At 37.5% G+C, this 21,400-nt stretch overlaps 1 protein-coding gene across 3 annotated transcripts in view; it reads right to left on the bottom strand.

Annotated features, from left to right (window-relative positions):
• Positions 1–21,400, bottom strand: part of RANBP17 (RAN binding protein 17) — a 341,319-nt gene that overhangs the window by 101,821 nt on the left and 218,098 nt on the right. For 2 of the 3 annotated variants that reach the window (XM_070476842.1, XM_070476844.1), the window contains 2 exons: positions 8,343–8,402; positions 194–267 (listed from right to left, as the gene is read on the bottom strand). In XM_070476842.1, the coding sequence (XP_070332943.1) occupies positions 194–267; positions 8,343–8,402 (134 nt within the window). The remainder of the gene's footprint in view (positions 1–193; positions 268–8,342; positions 8,403–21,400) is intronic. The other variant, XM_070476843.1, reaches the window with a different exon arrangement.

The following is a 21,400-nucleotide window of genomic DNA, read 5'->3' on the forward strand; positions in this document are numbered from 1 at the left end:
ATGACTTCTGGATGGTGAATTTTAAATACGTGAAATTAAATTTCAGGTAAGAATAATGCTACCATTCTAAAATTAAAGCATAATTTTAGAAGTCTATTATTAAAAATTAATATTTATGAAGATATTTAAGCATAATAAGAAGATCAAAGCAATACAGCAAAAGAAAAATCAAAGAACCAAAGCAGGGACTCACATTTTCGTCATGAATGTTTCTAGAACATGGTTGTCATCTGTTATTCCTAAGACTTCTGACATACGGGCATATACCTGCATGAAAACATTTAATTGTCAAAAGTCTATCATTAATGTATATTTTCTACAGACTATTCAAACTGAATAAATGTAAAGATTTAATACGCTGTTATATTCACAACGATGCAGGGAACAAGCAGGGAGAACAGAATAAGAGATTTAAAAAAATTTTTCTAACTCCTCTTTTTCCTCCAGGAAGCACTTCCCTTATTTGAAATATATACACACCCACAAAACCCCACATTCACCTATTAATTTTAGTCCCAGTATACCACATGATTTCTTTTTTCTCAAAGTGGTAACAAACTCATCTCAAAGATGGGCTGGAAAGCAGAGTGCCTCAATAAAGATTGCAACGTTTAAAAAATTTACATCTATTCCAGGTTTTGGCAAGCCATCAAATAATTCAGGATTATGTTAGGCAGTTATAAAGATAAGGATTACAAAAATAAGAGGAAGTTGAATAATTTATAGAAATTTTCTTCAAATCTCTCTCAACAAGTTCCCCCAACTATAGAGATAGGTCTTACTTTCCATGCTGAGACTGAAACCCCAGACTCAGGGATTCTCTGCTGAACACACTGGGGCCTGAGAACCCACTAAGCTTCCCATTAGGGGGTGCTGGTTGCAGAGTTTGGGGTGTAACATTTCAGTCCCAACTGCAGCCAACTTGAGCTTATAAATACATATCCCAGTGCAAGTGGGAAAATGCCACTCGCAGCCAATGGAATATTCCCTAATAGCCTGGCAAAGCTGAGAGGTGGGCTGACACCTTCACACTCCCTGATGCTCTGGTGTGATTCCAGGTTATCTCTGCCAGATACCAGCTGTACGGGATTTCTCATCTCTGATTTGACCCCCTGCGATTCTGTTCTCTTACTTTCTCCTGATCTGCCTTTTTCCTATGGTATGGCAACTTAGCTTTCACTTATTCTGCCTTTTGCTTTTCATATGTAAACACTACCTTGATATATGTCATTGGTTGTGAAGGTGAGATCACAGGACACTACACATCATCCACAGTTACATGGTAACACAGGGGAGGAAAGCAGTCCAATTGCAGAGATCTCGTGTTTGGATTTTTAAACATTATTTAACCAGAAGTTTGTATTCCAAGCTTTTGACTTAAGTCCTATGACCAGAAGCTCCTCAGGCCAGTACAGCGAATCAGGGGGAGAAAAAGAGGGAAAGGAGGCGGGCAGGTGAAAGAGGGGGCAGAAAGGTAGGGAGAAGCTGGGGGAGAAAGAAAGAAAGGAAGATGGAGATTCAAATTCCTGTTAACTTCTGCTAACTTCTGAGCCCTGATTAAAAAGCATTTCAATTCTACTATCTGTGACTTTGCTCATGAGAATAGGCCTTTATCTCTTGTAAGATCAAAGCTATCACTGTTTTTGAAAGATATTTGCTGGAAAGAGGGAGCTAGGGAGAAAGAACCTACAGAAGTTAGTTATCATCAAATCCTCAATCATCAGAAAACTTTCAGCACATAGAAGGCTCAAAGGAAGAATGGTTGTAAAAAGGGAAGTTTCCCTTATCTCAACATGATCTAAAATCTCTTGTGAATGGGAATAAATTGGGTCCCTTGGAAAACCTGATATTGATATGATTATGGCACACAGGGCCCCTTCACAACTTGGCCCCAACCTACCTCATCTTCTATCATTTCCCTCAACTTAAAGTCACAATGAAATACTTCCGAAACGCTGAGGCTTGTCATGCAATTACAGAGCTCTATATGTTCACAAGCTGTTTATTTTTTCTGAATCAGCCTTCTTCTTCCTGTTCCTCTGATTCTCACTGAGAAGTCATCTCTGAATTCTCCTTCCATTTCCAGGTAGGATAAGTTGCACTCTCCTTTATGTTCCTATGGTATCTGGTCCATTTCTCTAGCATAGTGCTTTTCACACTGTAATTGTTTGGGTGTCCATATCTCCTACTACATTCTATTTTTGTAAAATAAAATTTTACATTTTCAAGGTTTTACAAATGCTTTTTTTTATGGCAAAGATCAAATTAATTTGATTTTGCCCCATGCTACATTGAATAATAAAAATTAAAAAAATGTGATTTTAAACATTTAAACATACTAAAAAATATTTTAAAATTGCTAGCTCCTATAAGGAGTTTTCTGTTGTGTCTCTGGCATTCAAGAAAGAAACAATCTAAGCAGGCAGGTCTATTGGGCTGTGTTGTCAAAACAGCTTCTCAAAGCATCACACATGACCCAATAAGATGCTAAAAAACAGTCAACATTGACACATGGCAGAGCTTTAATCCACAATTATCCTTGTAACTTGCACCATTCCTTTTATCATCCATTAGCTTTGATTCCCATTATCCCATCTAGAACTGTGTCAACGCTTTTGTCCCTAGGGATTGCTCTCCACTACTAGGATCTGACAGTCAAGCTTGAGTACTAAACAGGATCATTACCTCTTAAATCCACTTATCTGATCTACTGAATAGTAAATTGAAAAGCTCATTAAGAGCAACAATCTGATTTGTTTTCACGTGTGACAGGGTCATTTAAAATCAATGTATGATTACTGCATTTCTGTTAAAAGACCATCTCACATTTTCCAAGGTACCTTATCACGAATTCAGAGAGAATGCAGATAATATGAAAATGTCTTTAAACATTTGAAATGCAGTTATACCATACATACACATAATCTGGGGGTGAGGACTAATTTGTCCAGTGAGCAAATATCTATAAAATTGTTTATCATAAAGCACAATTCAATGAAAGTTTTCTACTGAAAAAATTCTAACATAGTATTTAGGGGTTTTCAACATTTTCTAAAACTTCTATCACTTCACCCAAATAATTTTTATGACAGCAACAAGAAACTACATCACAATACATACTCATTTTAAGGAAAAATACAAGAGTTGGCATAGGAAGGAAAGAAAAGGAAAAAGGCTCACTTTCAGTTCATAGATTCCTAATCTTTTATCTCATAATCAAGATAATTTGATCATAGTGAAAAATAAGCAAATACCTAAGAAATAAAAGACCAATAAGCCCATTTGTGTTGCCTATCTTTCTCTGAAGGATACAATGGAGTTGAATATATTGTTATGCCTTCGGTTACATATTCACACAATCAGAGATGCACACATTGTAATCTAGTTTTTGCCTGTCAATCTGTGTCTTTCTCTCTTTTTTAAACATGCCTGTTTTTTCCATTAAACTACAAACTCCTTGAGGACAGACATAATACTCTTTCATCTTGCATCCCTATTACTCAATAACTGTTGAATGTGTAACAAAAATGCACATTTTGGCTGATTCCATTTCATTCATAATTATTTTAACAAAAGGAAAAAACAAACAAACAAAAAAGGCATGTTTTTATACAAAGAACTTTTTTTTCCTGCAAAAATAACATTCCAAATTCCACTCAGGTGACCACTTGCAAAGTTTCATTATTTAAAAAGATGTAGTTTTTAAAAATCATTATCATTTTTCAATTGAGATAGACTTGATTTACAAAGCTGTGTTAGTTCCAGGTATATAGCAAACTGATCCAGTTATACATATATATATATGTATATGTATATATATATATATTCTTTTTCAGATTCTTTTATAGATAATTACAAGATATTGAACATGTTTCCCTATGCTATATAGTAGATCCTTGTTGTTTACTATAGAAAGAAGTAATTTCAATGCTTAAATAATACTTCAGGAAGAGGCTCTCCTTGTAGATTCACTAAGAAGAGCTCTCTCTTCTCCTGTGGATACTCCGAGCATCCATTGTTGCAGGCCGATTAGTGGCACTTTTCACATAACAGAGTATGACCTTACTGTACTAATAATTTTCCATGTTAATATGTGTTTCCTCCATTACTTCATGCAAATGCTGCCTGAGGCCAGGGAAAATGTCTATTTCTTTTTACATTTCCAGAAGTACTTAGTACACTGTCTTGATAAACTTAGCAACACAGAAAAGCATAGGTTTTGGCCCCAAAGATAACTGGATTTGAGTTCTGCCATTAATTAGGTGTTAAAGTCTCTGGATCTTGGTTTCCTATCTGAAAAACAAGAATGATAATAAGACCTACTTTATGGGCTTTGGGGAAGGTTAAAGGATGGTACCTAACAGAACCTGGCATTTAGTACTGCTCAACAAATGCTGCTTCCCTTCCCAGCCCCTTTCAGGGACCCCTTCTAATGTATGCATGTGCTCAGTTGTGTCCAGCTCTGCAATCCCATGGACTGTAGCCCATTAGGCTCCTCTGTCCATGGACTTTTCCAGGCAAGAGTACTGGAGTGGGTGGCCATTTCCTTCTCCAAACCCTTTCTAGTATATGCTAGTATTGTCAGCTACTACCTTTCCAAGAGAAAAGCGATTATATAAAAAGTAGCAGAAGGGTAAGTGCTTACCTTGAAGACTTTCACACAGAAAAAAGGTGAAAACAAGCCAAAAAAACCCTTACAGTTTGTATTAACTTTGAAATCTTTATGTATGTTCAGTCCATTATGTTTTCGTATTTGTTCATCTGGCTGCTTCGGGTCTTAGCTGCAGCACAGGGATGTCTGTTCTGGCACACGGGCTGAGTCGCTTCACAGCATGTGTAATCTTTGTTCCCAGACCAGGGATTGAACCTGGGTCCTCTGCATTGCAAGGCAGATTATTAACCAGTGGACCACCAGGGAAGTCCCAATTAACACATTCTAATCATGGTTAGAAATGGCACTTGTTAAGAGCATAAAGCTTCACATTTTCATGATACAAAACCAAATTCTTTCTACTTCTAGATAGTCATTATCTTAGAAGCTAGGGATATTACACATTTTAACCAGTCACCCATTTCTTTGGTTCTTGAAATACAGGAAGTCATTAGAAATATAAGAAATTACCATTATTACAGACATAAGAAGGCATGCTCCTAAAACACTGTCTTAATATGTTTTCTTATCTTTATTCATTTTACTGTAGAGCTTCTTTTAAACTTCAGAAAAGAACATTTGGATACATGTATAATGCTTCAGTGACCCAATACATTCTTTAATTTCTAAACTAACCAAGTGACAAATATCATGTGAGCATATGCAGGTAGTTGAAATGATCTTAATCTGGTTTTTAAAAAAGAAGCCAGACAAGATAAGAAAACCAGACAAGGGAATACACACACAAACAGCAATAAGATTTTGAGCTATAAATTTAATAAAGAACAAAAGCATGCACTGTGATAATTTTTTAAATTGCCTTTTTTTCCAATCCTAATCCTTGGTCTTGGGTATCTGCAGAGTTGTCTCTAACATTCTGGTTATAACTTTGAAGAAACTAATTATGTCAATCCTTAAATTTGAAGTAGATTACAGGACTGGGAAACCCAGAATATTAGTTCCTAAAGGTTGTATGGATATATAATGACAGTCACAGAAATTCAATAACAGCCCTCTATGAAATGTACTCAAAAGCACCACATGAAACAAATTAAAAAGAACAATGAATCTCTCATCCTGCACAAATAAGAAAATAAGAGAAAACACTGGTTCTATAGGTTTTCATAAAAGCTGTTATAATGAATTAAGATTTTGGATAATGAATCTTCAGAAAATTACAATAAGTTAATACCCTTGGGCCTGCTATAAATGCTTAAGATGTTATAACTTCTCAAAGAGCTTTTATAAGCAGGCTCAGTGTAGAAAATTAGTAGTGCTGTGGAAATCAACAAAATATTTTGTCACCAGATGATATGTTTCCTGAACTAATTCAGTATAAAAGAATTCACATCCATTAATATAAAATTGATACCATAAAATTTTAAAAACTCAATTATAAATTTTAAAGTATAGTTTTAATCTATTGAAATGACTTATAAATCAAGATTTTTAACTGAACAATCTGTCACTGGAGAGGATTCAATATAATAAAAACATTAGTGTTCCTTAGAAAATAATTTTGGAACTGAGTATGAACTCACTTCTTATGAGTAAGAAACCAATTTCCACAATTTTTCTCAGGCTTCAAGTGCCCTTAAGGCTAATGCAGTGCTCTCTATATGAGACCCATTAAACAGAAAGGGAAGGGGGGGAATAAAAGGAAAGGTATAAGAGGAAACTAACAGAACATTTATGACTTGGATCTAAGCAGCTTGGAACTAAAGATATTGAGCTCCCTTGTTAATGTCTGAAGCAGAATAAGACATGATAATCACAATTAACTTGTGACCAAGAGAATTAATGGTACAAGAATCAACTGTTGTATATTAAATACCTAAACTTAGTGATACTGAATAGAGCCACGTTAATCTTGGCTAATTTTTCCACATCATTTAAAACAACAGCACAAAATACAGAACCAAAACTAGGTGAAACAATCTCTTGCCAAAAGTTAATTTTAAAACCATAATTTATATTGGAAACCAAGCAGTAAAAGATTAGGAATCTGCTTGCCTCATTCAGTTTGAATACAGAATGACATCTGATAAACAAAAGCTGGTTATGGAAAAATAAAATAAATATGAATGTTAAGAATTTATTTCAATTAGAATATCTGAACCTACCATCTGTGGTGGCCATCTTGCTAAGGGGACATGTACCTTACAAATCTCTTAAGAGGCGTTCCCAATCTGCTTGAATAAGCTATTGTATAAGAAAACTTGGAGCGATCACTTTGGCCTCACATTTCCTTCGCTCCACATCCTGTGGCACAAAGCATGAACTCAGCAGGCTGGGGTGCAGGGCTGCCTGCTGCCTTGTGATAATCCCCTCTCCCAGTAGGGGCCTCCACTGATGCATGCCTAAGAACATGCTTCCTCTTTTGCTTGCACCCCAGTGGGGTTTCCATTCCTAACTTGGGCCCAAATCCAGACAGCTAAGGAAGGGCCCCAGATGCTGCCAGAGAGAATTTTGGATTAGTTTCTAAACAATCATTTATTACAAGGAGGGGTACAGGTACAGTGAGAAAGCCAGTAATACTGGTAATTTTGGAGAGATTCTTTTCTTCCCAGCCATGACCAGATCTAAGGTCTAACTACCACCTGTTCAACAGAAGCTGGCTGTTTGCCTCATTTTCCTTCAGGGAGCCACTGACTAAGGATCTCCACCAGCAGGAACCTAATGTCTCCCGACAGGCCTTCACTAGCCAAGAGGGAGCTGGGTCGAGAGCACCAGTTACTGGTCACAGGACACACAGTCCATAGAAAGACTCCTGTGGTGCAACCAGCTGAAAGCCAACTAGAGAAGATGGGGAGTGTACATTCGTCCTGACACAGCTTTGCTCCTGCTGGCTGCCAACTCGCTCCATATCTGGGGCCAAGCTTCTGTTAAACTAGTCTTCTGTGGCTAAAGCCATGGTAAAGTCTAGGGCAAATATATTATCTTTCCAAGTTCATACAATAAGAGGCTAACCATGCCTATGGCACAAGGCTATGAGAAGAAAGCTTGATTAATTTTGGTGAAGGCTTTGAGATCATAATTTAAAGGGGGCATTTCAAGATTTAGAATTCTTGCCAACTGCAAATTTATAAGATGACATGATTACATTCTGGAGCAAAGAACTGATGCTAGATAAAGTCTGTTAGAGGGTGGGGAATTGGGAAGTAAATGATTTTGTTTAATCCTTTATACCTTTCAAAGGTGGTGTTCAGAAACATATTCTGGCACAAGAGACACATGTGCTCTAGATACCATGCAATTAAGAGATGCTATTCAGTGTAAACTAATACAACTTCCTCCTTTCAGGTGTGAATAGAAAGTGTGTATTAGCTGCTTAGTTGTGTCTGACTCTTTGTGACCCTGTGGACTGTAGCTGACCAGGCTCCTCTGTCCATGGATAACTGGCTAGAATTGGCCACTTCAGAAGTGTTATAATCAAGAAACCTAGGCTGCTTTCACACTATCACACCAAACAGAGGCCTCACAGTTAATACTGCTTATTAGCTGACTATTAAACATTTGGTTATAAAACATGCACATTGTAGGATGACACAGTGGGAAAAAAAAAAGAATCAAGACAATGTTCCCCTACACTTATCACTGTGAATGTGCCTATTTTAATAAGAATCTAGGGGTGTGGTGAGATAAGCATAAAGACTGGTGATCTACCACAAGAACCAGCAGCTCAACTCACCTTAACTACTTTCCAAGCCTTCTCTGGAACTCTGGACACATCACTCCTCAGGCGTACAACCTAAAAAGCACAGAGTTTAGGGACCTGCCACCTGATTTCAGGGATAAGGGAAGAGCAGAAGGCCTTCCCAACTTCAGATACAAGGAGAATGTGGCTCAGGATCTTTGTGGCTGTCACTTAAAATATTCATGGGACTTTGATTTTATTCTGGAGGCTATGAGCAGAGGCACGGTGAAGTGCTGTTCAAAGCCTGGATGTGGTTATATGGATTACAATGGGTTTGCTTCTATGAAATAATTCAAGAAACCAATTATTAAAGTATAGCCCTAAAGAAGAACAAATTATAAATAATAACTGACAGAACTATTTTTAAGGATCTCTTAGTACTGTTGTTTCCCATGAGGCACTCTCATTATGCAAGTGTGGCAATGGGGCTAATGATGTAAGTAGGCCAAGTCACCTTCTGATGGGTAAAAGTACATGTTTAATGAATGAAACTTATTTCAGTAGTCATTTAAATCATACTGAGTTTTCCACCACTTAATCCAATTCTTGCACACACACACTGCTTCCATATTGCCTCTCTGAAACATGTCCCATTTCCTACATTCAAAACAACTTCTGTACGTTCCTCCCACTCAACTCTCTATCCCTCTAGGAAGTACAACCTGACACGAAGAGTAAAGGAATAACAGCTCAAAGAACAAAACAGGCTACCAATGGCTATCTATAGTTTTTATTACTCTTTCAAATCAGCTATTTTCATCTTTTTATTACATTCTCAAACTTTACTCAAAAACATTGATCCTATAGTCTTTTGTATCTTTTACTTTCTGTCTCTCTCACTAGCCTAGTTAGTGAAAACTTCAGCTTACCCTAAATGCAACGGATCAGAGTTCACCTTCTGATGTCTTCAAACCCTAACATCAGGGTTTCTTTGAAGAGGCAATATCTGCAGCAATAGGCTAAGTAATGCTTCCATCCTAGCCTTCCTACTGAATACTTTTATGTTGAAAATTAGCTACAATGTATGCAGAAGTCTAACTGGTGAACCAAGAACCAACCAAGCAGCTGCCCAGGAAGAATATTCTTCTCTCAGTAAGAAGACAGAAATGAACAAGCTAACCCAGTACATATTTTAGGTAACTTCAACCAGGAAGAAACACAGAATGCATATGTAGTGCAATGCACATGGGATTCTGCATGAGACTGCTCCTTGTGAGTCTAGCACAGTGCTTGGCAGGTAAAAGGCATTCAATAAATATTTTGATTTAATGAATCAAGCCTATGATTCTAGTAAAATCAGTTAGCCTCTAAGAGCCTGTTTCTTTATATATATATGGAAAGAATATCACAATGAAAATATCACAAATTAGAAAGCAGTTCAATAAAGTGGTTAAAGAGTGATTCTGAAGGCCAAAACTAGTTGGATTCTATGAATTACTGAATGATTTTGAACAAGTTGCTTATCCTCTACAACTCAGTTTTCTCAAATATAAAAAAAGGATGATATAGTAGGACCTAATTTCCAGAATTTTTGAGAGGGTTAAAGTACTTAACATATGTAAAGCACTTACAACAGTCTGGGCACATGGGAAAATTTCCATGAAGTAGTGGCTATTATTACTATCATCACCAAACGCTGTACCACATACAGCACTGGCAGCGCACTGGCAGAGCACTTGGAAAACTTCCAGTACACAGCGTGCACCAAGTAAACATTAGCTACTAGCCATCAGACTAGATGGTCAGTAAATGGCCGCTACTAGTAAATACGATACAGTCAAACATTAGTCTGACATTGAGGTTATGAGCCATACACCAAGATGACAGTCCCTTTTATTTGCGCTTTATATTAGACGCTGGAAAATAGATATTTGTTCTAAACTAGTACGTGAGCAGCTTTAGTAGTGTTTAAAGAAGAGTGATAAGAGTCCCGATGAAAGATAGCCTAATTCCTACTCTTGTGTCTTCCACCTATAACGTCTGCTTAACAGAGAAGGAAAAGGAAATGTGATGAGAAAGGAGACAGGAGGAAAACAGAATGCTCTGTGGCAGCAGGTGATGTTCTGTCCCAAGGGTTCATCTGTGCAACTTAGGCTCCTGATTTCAGAGCCCTCATCTTCCTTTTTTGAATCATTACAAGTTCCTGTTTCTTGTCTCCAGGGTGAGCTCTCATCTAACGGGCTAAGTGATGATTTACATCCCTGTGTCCAATAGATTATCAAAGTCTTCCCAATTCAGGTAAACAAATTCATCCAGTTCTCTGAGTTTTCTTTGTTAAATTAAATGCACACAGACAAGGGGTTCCAGAACATCATTAGTTTTAAATTACCAAAAGAGTTTTTGTGTGATAGGCCCAGTAAGAACAGAAAGAGTCTGCCATTCATTTATGAATATAATATTGACCTCTCATACTAGACCAAGGGTTGAAATGCTGACAGACAGCTAGCCAGAACTAGAGGTACAATCTATGGTTGTAGAGATGAAATTTTTCCTTGGGAAGTAAAACAGCAGATATGGGGATGAAACTTCTGATAATGGTCTCATCAATCATTACACTTAAATCTGATCATGCCTGGTGCATGCATGTTAAGTCACTTCAGTCGTGTCCAACTCTTTGCGACCCAATGGACTGTAGCCCACCAGGCTCCTCTGTCCATGGGGATTCTCCAGACAAGAATACTGGAGTGGGATGCCATGCCCTCCTCCAGGGGATCTTCCCAACCCAGGGATCGAACCTGTGTCTCTTACATCTCCCGCACTGGCAGCTGAACTCTTTACCACTAGCGCCACCTCATGCCTAAATACATATAAAGGTAATAGGATGTGCTGGAAAGCAAAGTTGAGTTTAGAATATAATGATTTGCTTGAAAACTCAGGAAGTAACTGACACTGAACAAGTTTTTAACCTTTCTAAAACCTTTTTTAAATTCTGTAAAATGGAAGATAATCGTACCTATTAAAGGGAATTTTGCTGAGAAGACAAAATTTTGCTGAGAAGGAGAAAATGTAACAAATAATGCCACATAGTGGAGTTAAGCAGAAAGCAGAAACCCAATAAAGGTTAGATTAAGGTTGGAGATAAAACATATCTCAAATGCTATTTCCTAAGTATTTCTCAGTCTACATTGCCAGAAAATACAGAATGTATCACTTACAGCATGGATAATGTTTTAATACCCAGTGTCATGAACTTCAGGAACCTCAGGAATGTAAAGTTGGAGGGTATTGTGTAAGGATGCAGCTGTATCTGCTGGAGACTGTGGTATCAGTGTCTTGTCTGTGTCTCAGAAATGCAAATAACCAGGAAAAAATAGATGGCTGGGAACTGGGACCATCAGGCATGAAAACATTTCTAATGAATCATGAAAGTGGGCTAAGCGATAGTAGCATGGAATGAAGTGGTCGTGTGGAGACAGGAGAGGACAATAAGTGGTTGAAGGCTTAAAAAAAAAAGGATTAAAACAAAAATTGAGAATTGCAATTTCTCAGTAAAGACACCAGTGCACTAAGGTATTTTTGCACATTTTTGCACTATCCTTTTGCAATTTTCCTTATCAGAAGGTGTGGGAGATTGTCCATAGAAATGTATTTCCAATTTTGTAAAGGGAGTCAGTCAAAAAAATGTAATTCACATTCGAGAAAGTTGTTTCAAAACCAACTTTGCTTAAACAAATATATTCAGCAAAGCAAGGGATACTGGCACTTGGGAGATACACAGGCCTAAGGGAAAACAAAATCCCAATAAGTAGCCAAATGTGCTTCTATTATTTCAAGATTCCCTCAACAGAAACATTATGGGAAGATAAAAATTAGGAAAACACCAAACTGAACTAATTCAAAATGTTAAAAAAAATATTTTGCATTGACGTTTTATAACCAAGTGCTTTTCCCACATTTGTCCCAAGGCAGCAGATGAAGCGCTATATTCACCATTTCTAATACTAGCAATTGGAACATGCTCTTTGGCAAGGCAGAAATAAGATAATTGTTCAACATAGGCTGGCTTTTGAGAAATACTGGAAGCATTGCCTGTAATTATAGACATCTGTCACTGCTAGCCACTCAGTACTAACCCTGACATCAATATACAACCATAGCACTAAACTGCCTGCAGGCATAGCAATGCAGACCAGATACGCTAGGCAGGCAATCATCTGCTTCATCCAAACTATCTGTCAAAGGTTCCCAACCACAAATAGCTCTTACATTTTGTATCCTTAGGATAATACGTTGATTTATTTTAGATTCTCTAATATTTACAGCCTAGGCCATCTACTGAAATAAAGAAACAAAACTTATGGCTAATGGAGGCAGTTACTGTTCACAGTCATCATAAAAGGTCATAGCTCAACCCTCAAATGTTAAAAATTGATGGCAGCTTTAACCACGTGCTATCATACAGATGTTTCCTTTTGTAGAGGCAATTATTTTCAATAGCAATTCAAAATGGTAACTACAATCTTTCATCAGCAAGTATGTTGCCACATTGATCTAATAGAAATGCTCATATTTTAAAACCTTTTTTGAGAAGTAAAGTAAGTTTTAGTAATGAGTACTAAAGAATCCAGACTGTCAGTTTGGGTTTAGCTGTACATATAGCCGTATCTGAAAACACTTGTTTCTACATACACAAATGATGTAATGTCTAAAAACTAGGAAATTATATTGAAGGATACAATACGTGGTTAATGAATGAGTCAAGTGACATATAATTTTGCTGAGAGTAAATTAAAGCTTATTGAAATATACATGCATACCTACATTCATATTTTTAAAAGCCCAAAGACACACTGTAGCTTTAAAAGTCACTCTTTTTTAAGTAGCCAGAGACACAAGCTGAAAATTATTAGACATTTAAACTAATTAGGAATAAACACTCACAATTATCATAATGTATTACTAAAAACTCAGATATTTCTTGGTTTGATCACAACAGCCTATGCTGAAGAAAAACTATTAATTACTGACAGACAGTGAGCTTACAAGTGAGCTGCATCTTAAAAACCTCTTTTAAAATACAATTGCTAAATGCCTTACAGTGCTGTAATGTGAGACAGGTTCAAATCTTATTACTTCACTGAAATTAAAACCTAAGTTTTAATACTGTTCAAGTCGAACAATGATTCCACACTTTATTGCTTTTGAAATCCCTTGATGATCATAGGAAAAAATGCCCCCGAGAAAAAAAGACTGTTTTCGATAAACAGAAAATACAGTTTGCACTCTTAGCCTCTTTGTCATCACAAAAAAAGGATTTAATGCCAATTCTTTAAAAAAAAGGTTTTTTTTCCCACAAAATGTGCACCTTGTGTGCCATTTGTAAAATCAGTTCACTTTCTTTTATTTATTACTGCAGCGCGGCAAGGCAATAAAGAAGCTACCGATAGCTAATAAATTACGTGCCTTTTAAAACAATTCTCTTGCTACAAAAACATGTAACTACAAAGGTTTACATTTACATGGTACATCACATGAAATGTCTATATTTGGGTCCTATTAACCATTTTGGTAAATTGTGGATTTTTATCAAATAACTGATAGGAAAAATAGTGATTCACAAATGTTGACTTGATATAAAATAAAAGCCTTTCTAGTAAACTACTCTTTTGCCATTTATACTTTCTAAAAATCCTCCAAAATTTATTTGAAAATGTTTTGATACACTATTTTATGCATCAAAAAGGTATTCAAAGATGTTCTACTTCAGGTTAACCTAAATCTTACTGAGTATGAATAGAGAGACCTACTAAAGTACCCTTTTCCCCACTAATCTATGTACCTAGTTATCATGCAGTCTTAAAAATCATAGCTCCCAGGAGTTACTTAGGACAAGTAATAAAAGGCAAGATGAAGATCACTGTATATAAGGCAAAAATGCCCCCAATCTGTTTGTTCCTTAATATATTTTCTTTAAAAAAGATATAGAAACTTGGTTATTTAAGAAATAGTCACATCAAACATGTCTTGCTAAGTAATAAACTTTAAGAGAATATTATCTTCGCATACCTACAAGAACTGCCTAAAAACCCTACTTTATGAAAGTAAGCTGCTTTTCTGGTTGGAACAAATGAATTTTGAACTATCTGTATTCTAATTCCAGGATTAAATTGTTAAATTAATCAGGGTATTTGCTTAATGCTCTCATCCTCTAAATCTCATCATGGGCATGTATTTATGAGGTAGTGTACTGTATTTTATTATTAATTTCCTCCATTTCCTGTAATAGCTATCATAGCTGTGGCTTTTTTTTCTGGTTTGTTTCATACCTACAAAATTTCAACTTTGTTCAATTATGTATGATGAACACTGTTTCAATTTTCAAAGCACAAACAACTTAGATCCATTTCATATATACTTCAAGATGATGCTCTACTATACAAATGAAGTAAAATTCTATATTCTCTAGCATTCATTTTCTCCATTCAAATCCACTTTTTCTCCCTTTCTTTTGAAATTAGCTTGATAACGATGATTAACAATTAGGAATCCATGGAAGATACCTTTTCTGAAAGGTTCAATGAGAATCTTGTCTCATTTCATAGGCTTTTTAGAGGGGAATCATTATCACCATAAATAACAATATTCTCTAAACCATATTATCTTTACAGGCAGAGAACCTAGGTATGGACATAGGTATGGACAGAAATGCTATGGACCTGACAGAAACAGAAGATATTAAGAAGAGGAGGCAAGAATACACAGAAGAACTATACAAAATAGATCTTCACTACCCAAATAATCATGATGGTGTGATCACTCACCTAGAGCCAGACATCCTGGAACGCGAAGTCAAATAGGGTTTTGGAAGCATCACTATGAACAAAGCTAGCGGAGGTGATGGAATTCCAGTTGAGCTATTTCAAATCCTGAAAGATGATGCTGTGAAAGTGCTGCACTCAATATGCCAGAAAATTTGGAAAACTCAGCAGTGGCCACAGGACTGGAAAAGGTCAGTTTTCATTCCAGTCCCAAAGAAAGGCAATGCCAAAGAATGCTCAAACTACTGCACAATTGGACTCATCTCACACGCTAGTAAAGTCATGCTCAAAATTCTCCAAGCCAGGTTTCAACAATACATGAACCATGAACTTCCAGATGTTCAAGCTGGATTTAGAAAACCCAGAGGAACAAGAGATCAAATTGCCAATATCCGTTGGAGTTCCAGAAAAACACCTACTTCTGTTTATTGACTACGCCAAAGGCTTTGACTGTGTGGATCACAACAAACTGTGGAAAATTCTGAAAGAGATGGGAATACCAGACCACTTTACCTGCCCCCTGAGAAATCTGTATGCAGGTCAAGAAGCAACAGTAAGAACTGGACTTGGAACAACAGACTGGTTCCAAATCGGGCAAAGAGTACGTCAAGGCTGTATATTGTCACCCTGCTTATTTAACTTATATGCAGAGTACATCATGAGAAATGCTGGGCTGGATGAAGCACAGTTGAATCAAGGTTGCCAGGAGAAATATCAATAACCTCAGATATGTAGATGACACCACCCTTATGGCAGAAAGTAAAGAAGAACTAAAGAGCCTCTTGATGAAAGTGAAAGAGGAAAGTGAAAAAGTTGGCTTAAAACTCAACATTCAGAAAACTAAGATCATGGCATCTGGTCCTATCACTTCATGGCAAATAGATGGGGAAACGGTGGAAACAGTGGCAGACTTTACTTTGGGGGGCTCCAAAATCACTGCAGATGGTGACTGCAGCCATGAAATTAAAAGACGCTTGCTCCTTGGAAGACAAGTTATGACCAACCTAGACAGCATATTAAAAAGAACAAAGGTCTGTCTAGTCAAAGCTATGGTTTTTCCACTAGCCATGAATGGGTGTGAAAGTTGGACTATAAAGAAAGCTGGGCACTGAAGAACTGATGCTTTTGAACTGTGGTGTTGGAGAAAACTCTTGAGAGTCTCTTGGACTGCAAGGAGATCCAACCAGTCCATCCTAAAGGAGATCAGTCTTGGGTGTTCATTGGAAGGACTGATGCTGAAGCTGAAACTCCAATATTTTGGCCACCTGATGGGAAGAACTGACTCGTTGGAAAAGACCCTGATGCTGGGAGGGATTGGGGGCAGGAGGAGAAGGGGACAACAGAGGATGAGATGGCTGGAAGGCATCACCAACTCAATGGACATGAGTTTGATTAAACTCTGGGAGGTGGTGATGGACAGGGAGGCCTGGCGTGTTTCAGTCCATGGGATTGCAAAGAGTTGGACTTGACTGAATGACTGAACCTAACTGAACTGATTCAGGTATATTTCCTAATTTATCTTTTGCTTCTTTTCAGTAGTAGTATTCACATTACTGAAATCATGAGCTTTCTCTACACTGTAGCTGACTTAAAATGATAAAATCCTTAATTAGCAACCAAGAAAAATAGCTGACAAAATAAGAACTTTATTTCTCTATGGTCCTACTCTCTCCCTGCTATATCTCACTGACAATATTTTAATCTTTAGTTACTCAAATTGTTTCCCTTAGATCACTAAGATTCTACATTTAAAGCAGGTAGCACAGGTGTATCATGAACTCCATTTCTTTTAGATGGGGTTTAGAAGACTGCTCAAGATTACACAGTGAAATGGTTTACCAGTCAGTTTTCACTATTTGACAACACTGCTTCCTTGCCACTAGGAAAAAAATATGTATTCACAGACATTTATTATAGAATATCCAAATTAAGCTTTCTCTTAGGTGCTATTTTATTCAATGCATGGAAAATAACCTTGCCTTATATCTGGCACCTATTTGACAAGAGTAGGAGTGGTCAGTGTTTAATGGTGCCAATTGAGAGGGGTAGAAGAATTCATTTGTTTCACTAGCTACCATCTTATAAAGGATGGAACATTCATATTGTCACCAATTTGTTAAACAACCTGCAGTGTACTGATACTTAGATTTCTTGGTTTTGTTATGCAATCTTGAACAGGAAAGTGGAAAATACAAAGTTGGACACTTCCAGCCTCTTTTTGTACCAGGATGCTGAAGCTGAAACTTCAATACTTTGGCCACCTGATGTGAAGAGGTGATTAATTTGAAAAGACCCTGATGCTGGGAAAGATTGAGGGTAGGAGGAGAAGGGGATGACAGAAGATGAGATGGTTGGATGGCATCACTGACACAATGGACAAGAGTCTGGGTGAACTCCGGGAGTTGGTGATGGACAGGGAGGCCTGGCGTGCTGCGGTTCATGGGGTCACAAAGAGTTGGACATGACTGAGCGACAGAACTGAACTAAACTGATGCAACTCCAAGCTCTAGTTTACTGACCTGCTTATGTAATACACAGTACTAGACAACACTGAAGTAAATCCCAAGTACTCCAAGCCCCACCCTGAAGAATCCTTCCTGGACTTCCCCCAAGATTACATTAGGTGTCTTCCTATATGTTCCCACTGTTGTTCTGCATACCAAACATGACTTTATCATAACAAATGATGATGGCTGTCTGCTTTCTCTGTGTTATCTACCTGACTATGATGGCAGGACTGTCTCTCTTTAGTCCACATCACACCCCACAGTTTCTCACACAGGCAACGACATGGGTTTCTAATGTCTACGTGTTTTTCCCAATACCACCAAGCAATTCTCAGCTCAGCTCAGTTCAGCTGCTCAGTCGTGTCCGACTCTTGATGACCCCATGGACTGCAGCGTGTCAGGGATTCCTTATCCATCACCAACTCCTGGAGCTTGCTCAAACTCATGTCCATGGAGTCGATGATGCCAGCCAACCATCTTATCCTCTGTCGGCCCCTTCTCCTGCCTTCAATCTTTCCCAGCATCAGGGTCTTTTCCAATGAGTCAGTTCTTCGAATCAAGTGGACAAAGTACTGGAGCTTCAGCTTCAGCACCAGTCCTTTCAACGAATCTTCAGGATTGATTTTGTTTAGGATTGACTGGTTTGATCTCCTTGTAGTCCAAGGGACTCTCAAGTCTTCTCCAACAGTTCAAAAGCATCAACTCTTCGGCCCTCAGCTTTCTTTATGGTCCAGCTCTCACATCCATACATGACTACTGGAAAAACCATAGCTTTGACTATATGGCCCTTTGTCGGCAAAGTAATGTCTCTGTTATTTTCTCAGGGGACACTTAATTGGATGTCTCACATCCAATTAAGGGCCCAGTCACTAAAGACTGACCCTAATTTCAAACACTAATTGAGAGTCCCCCCCAAAAACCAAGTCAATTCAGGTTGTCACCTGTGTTCTGACCAACTAGCTATAGATGGAAGGTTCCAGCGACCTTTCTCTTTGGGTTTAATTTGCTAGAGTGCCTCCTAGAACTCAGAGAAACATTTTATTTCCTAGATTATTGGTACAGTTTAAAGGAAGTTAACTCAGGGACATCCAGATGGAAAGTGATGCTTAGAGCAAGGTATGTGGGTAGGGGTACATATCCTTTTCTAATTCACAATCTTTAAAAAGTGACCATTAGCTAGTTACAATCCACTATCTCTTAAGAAAAGCCTGCTCTAATGAACAATTCTACCACAAATAAATGACTAGAATCAGAATAGAATTTCTCTGTTTTTTGTCACCATGAAATCAGACCATCTCACTCTACCTAGCCCGTATTCAATCAATATTGACAGACAGATGACACATATAGCTAGGATATTGACTCTGTCCTCAAGAATCTCTAACTTTGTTAAGAAAATAAGTGGACAGAGCAGAACTCTTAGGATTAAGACTAGGAATTAAAGTTAGTCATTTAGCGAATTTAGACAGATTTAAAGGTCAAATCTCATGCAAGTCACTTCCTACCACTGTGTTCTTAGCCAAGTTACTTTATGGCAGAACAGGTTAAGAACACTTTTATCATAAGAGTATTTTGAGGCCTATAAGATATAATGTATTATAAACGCATATTATCACAGTGAATGGCATAAAATAAACAAAAAATGAGTTAGAATTGCCATTATTGTTATTATTTAACTAGGTTTTAATGAATATGATCCAGGTGTTAAGAACTGTAAGAGCGCAAACTGGAACAGAATACTGAAGGATGATTGCTGCAGGAGTAGGGGTGGAGAGGGAACCAGCAGGGGAAAAAAGAGAACAGTGTAATCTTAGATAAAGATGGAGAGAGACAGCTTAGAGGGGTCTGTGGAAACTAAAACTGGGTAGCAGGTGGAGCTAGAGCCTGAGGGACCTTAGAAGCTGAGGACTGTGGCTAGATGAAGGCGACACACAGGTCTCTGAATGGGCAGGGCCCTATGAAGAAAGGGGTATTGAAGATCTGCCTGACTGCAGTGTGTGTGATTGACCGCAGCCAGGGAAGTCAAGCTTTTACTCTTCTTGAACCTTTTGTTATGTTGTTGTGCTCCCTCTTCTTGATATTTTTACCTTTATGGACACAGTATTCTCGAGTTTCTCAGATTTTCAATTCTTTATTTTCAGTCAGAAATTTTTATTTCCCATATCTTTGAGCTGAGAGTACCCTTCATCCTTATATACCTAGCTCCTTGGGGGAGATCCGTCTGCTCATATGATTTCAATTAAACATGTATCCCTCAAAACTCTAAATCCATAGTTCCAAAAGTACAGCTATATTACTAAAAAATGTAGCCAGGGTTGGGAATTGAAAAGAAATGCCAAGATGGCAAAATTGTGACAATTTAGGCTCTATTTCCTTGGACAAGAGGAAAGTCTGAGGTAGGCCAGAAGGAGATCACTGCCTTTGTTAACTATATAAGAACACAACACGTCAGCTGAAGGTTCATTTGGTTCCCTACTGATTATGACTCCAGTGACCTACCCTCCAACCTTGACCATTAACCTCAAAAGGTTAGAGAAGCAGCTCAGATATTTCTATCTTTCCTTAAGTAGTTGAGAATCTTTCATTCATAGACTTATCAATCTATTTGTATTTTCATTTTGTGGTACTCCTTAAAAAAAATAAGACCCATAAATTTCATTATCCACCAAAGAAAGTAGAGTTTGTTCTTATTTTCCCTGAACTTAATGGAAGGCTAAAGATACTCCTGAATTTAAATATTTAAGACATTTTCAAGCTCTACCAATATCCTGATTTATTTATTTTTTTTTTTTTAAATTTTTTTATTTTTTTTTTTCTTGGAAGAAAAGTTTTTTTTTTTTTAATTTTAATTTTTATTTTTATTTTCTTCCATTTATTTTTATTTGTTGGAGGCTAATTACTTTACAACATTGCAGTGGTTTTTGTCATACATTGAAATGAATTAGCCATGGATTTACATGTATTCCCCATCCCAGTCCCCCCTCCCACCCCCCTCTCCACCCCATCCCTCTGGGTCTTCCCAGTGCGCCAGGCCTGAGCACTTGTCTCATGCATCCAACCTGGGCTGGTGATCTGTTTCACCCTAGATATACATGTTTCGATGCTGTTCTCTTGAAACATCCCACCCTCGCCTTCTCCCACAGAGTCCACAAGTCTGTTCTATACATCTGAGTCTCTTTTTTCTTTTTTTGCATATAAGGTTATCGTTACCATCTTTCTAAATCCCATAATATCCTGATTTAAAAACCCAAAAATATGATCTTTTCTCTTAAGTGTTTAACTTTCTTGGCTGAAGAGGCCTAATATTCATACTGATGATTTCTACTGCGTAGATGTGAGTTGTGCTCTTAAAAAATTGAAACATAAATAGATACTATATCTATTAACTGTGCTTTTAAATCATTTGAACTGTTGCATCATTGGGGTCCGCTATGCATAGACCACATTTTTGAGTAGTGACAAAGGTCAAAAAACATAGCCATTTAGTTCTGACTACCATCTTGAAAGGCTACTAGACGACTTAATGTTGATAGGCAGAAAGTTCAAGGAAAAAACAAATGAGCTATTGTAAATTTTTAGGAATAGGCTATGCTTGTTACTTTTCTTTCTAAGTAAAAGCATTTTTCATTCCAATACCAAAGAAAGGTAATGCCAAAGAATGTTCAAACTACCGCAGTTGCACTCATCTCACACGCTAGTAAAGTAATGCTCAAAATTCTCCAAGCCAGGCTTCAGTAAAACGTGAACCGTGAACTTCCAGATGTTCAAGCTGGCTTTAGAAAAAGCA

The sequence above is a fragment of the Odocoileus virginianus genome, chromosome 14 (assembly GCF_023699985.2).
Source record: "Odocoileus virginianus isolate 20LAN1187 ecotype Illinois chromosome 14, Ovbor_1.2, whole genome shotgun sequence".
In the NCBI taxonomy this organism is placed as follows: Eukaryota; Metazoa; Chordata; class Mammalia; order Artiodactyla; family Cervidae; genus Odocoileus; species Odocoileus virginianus.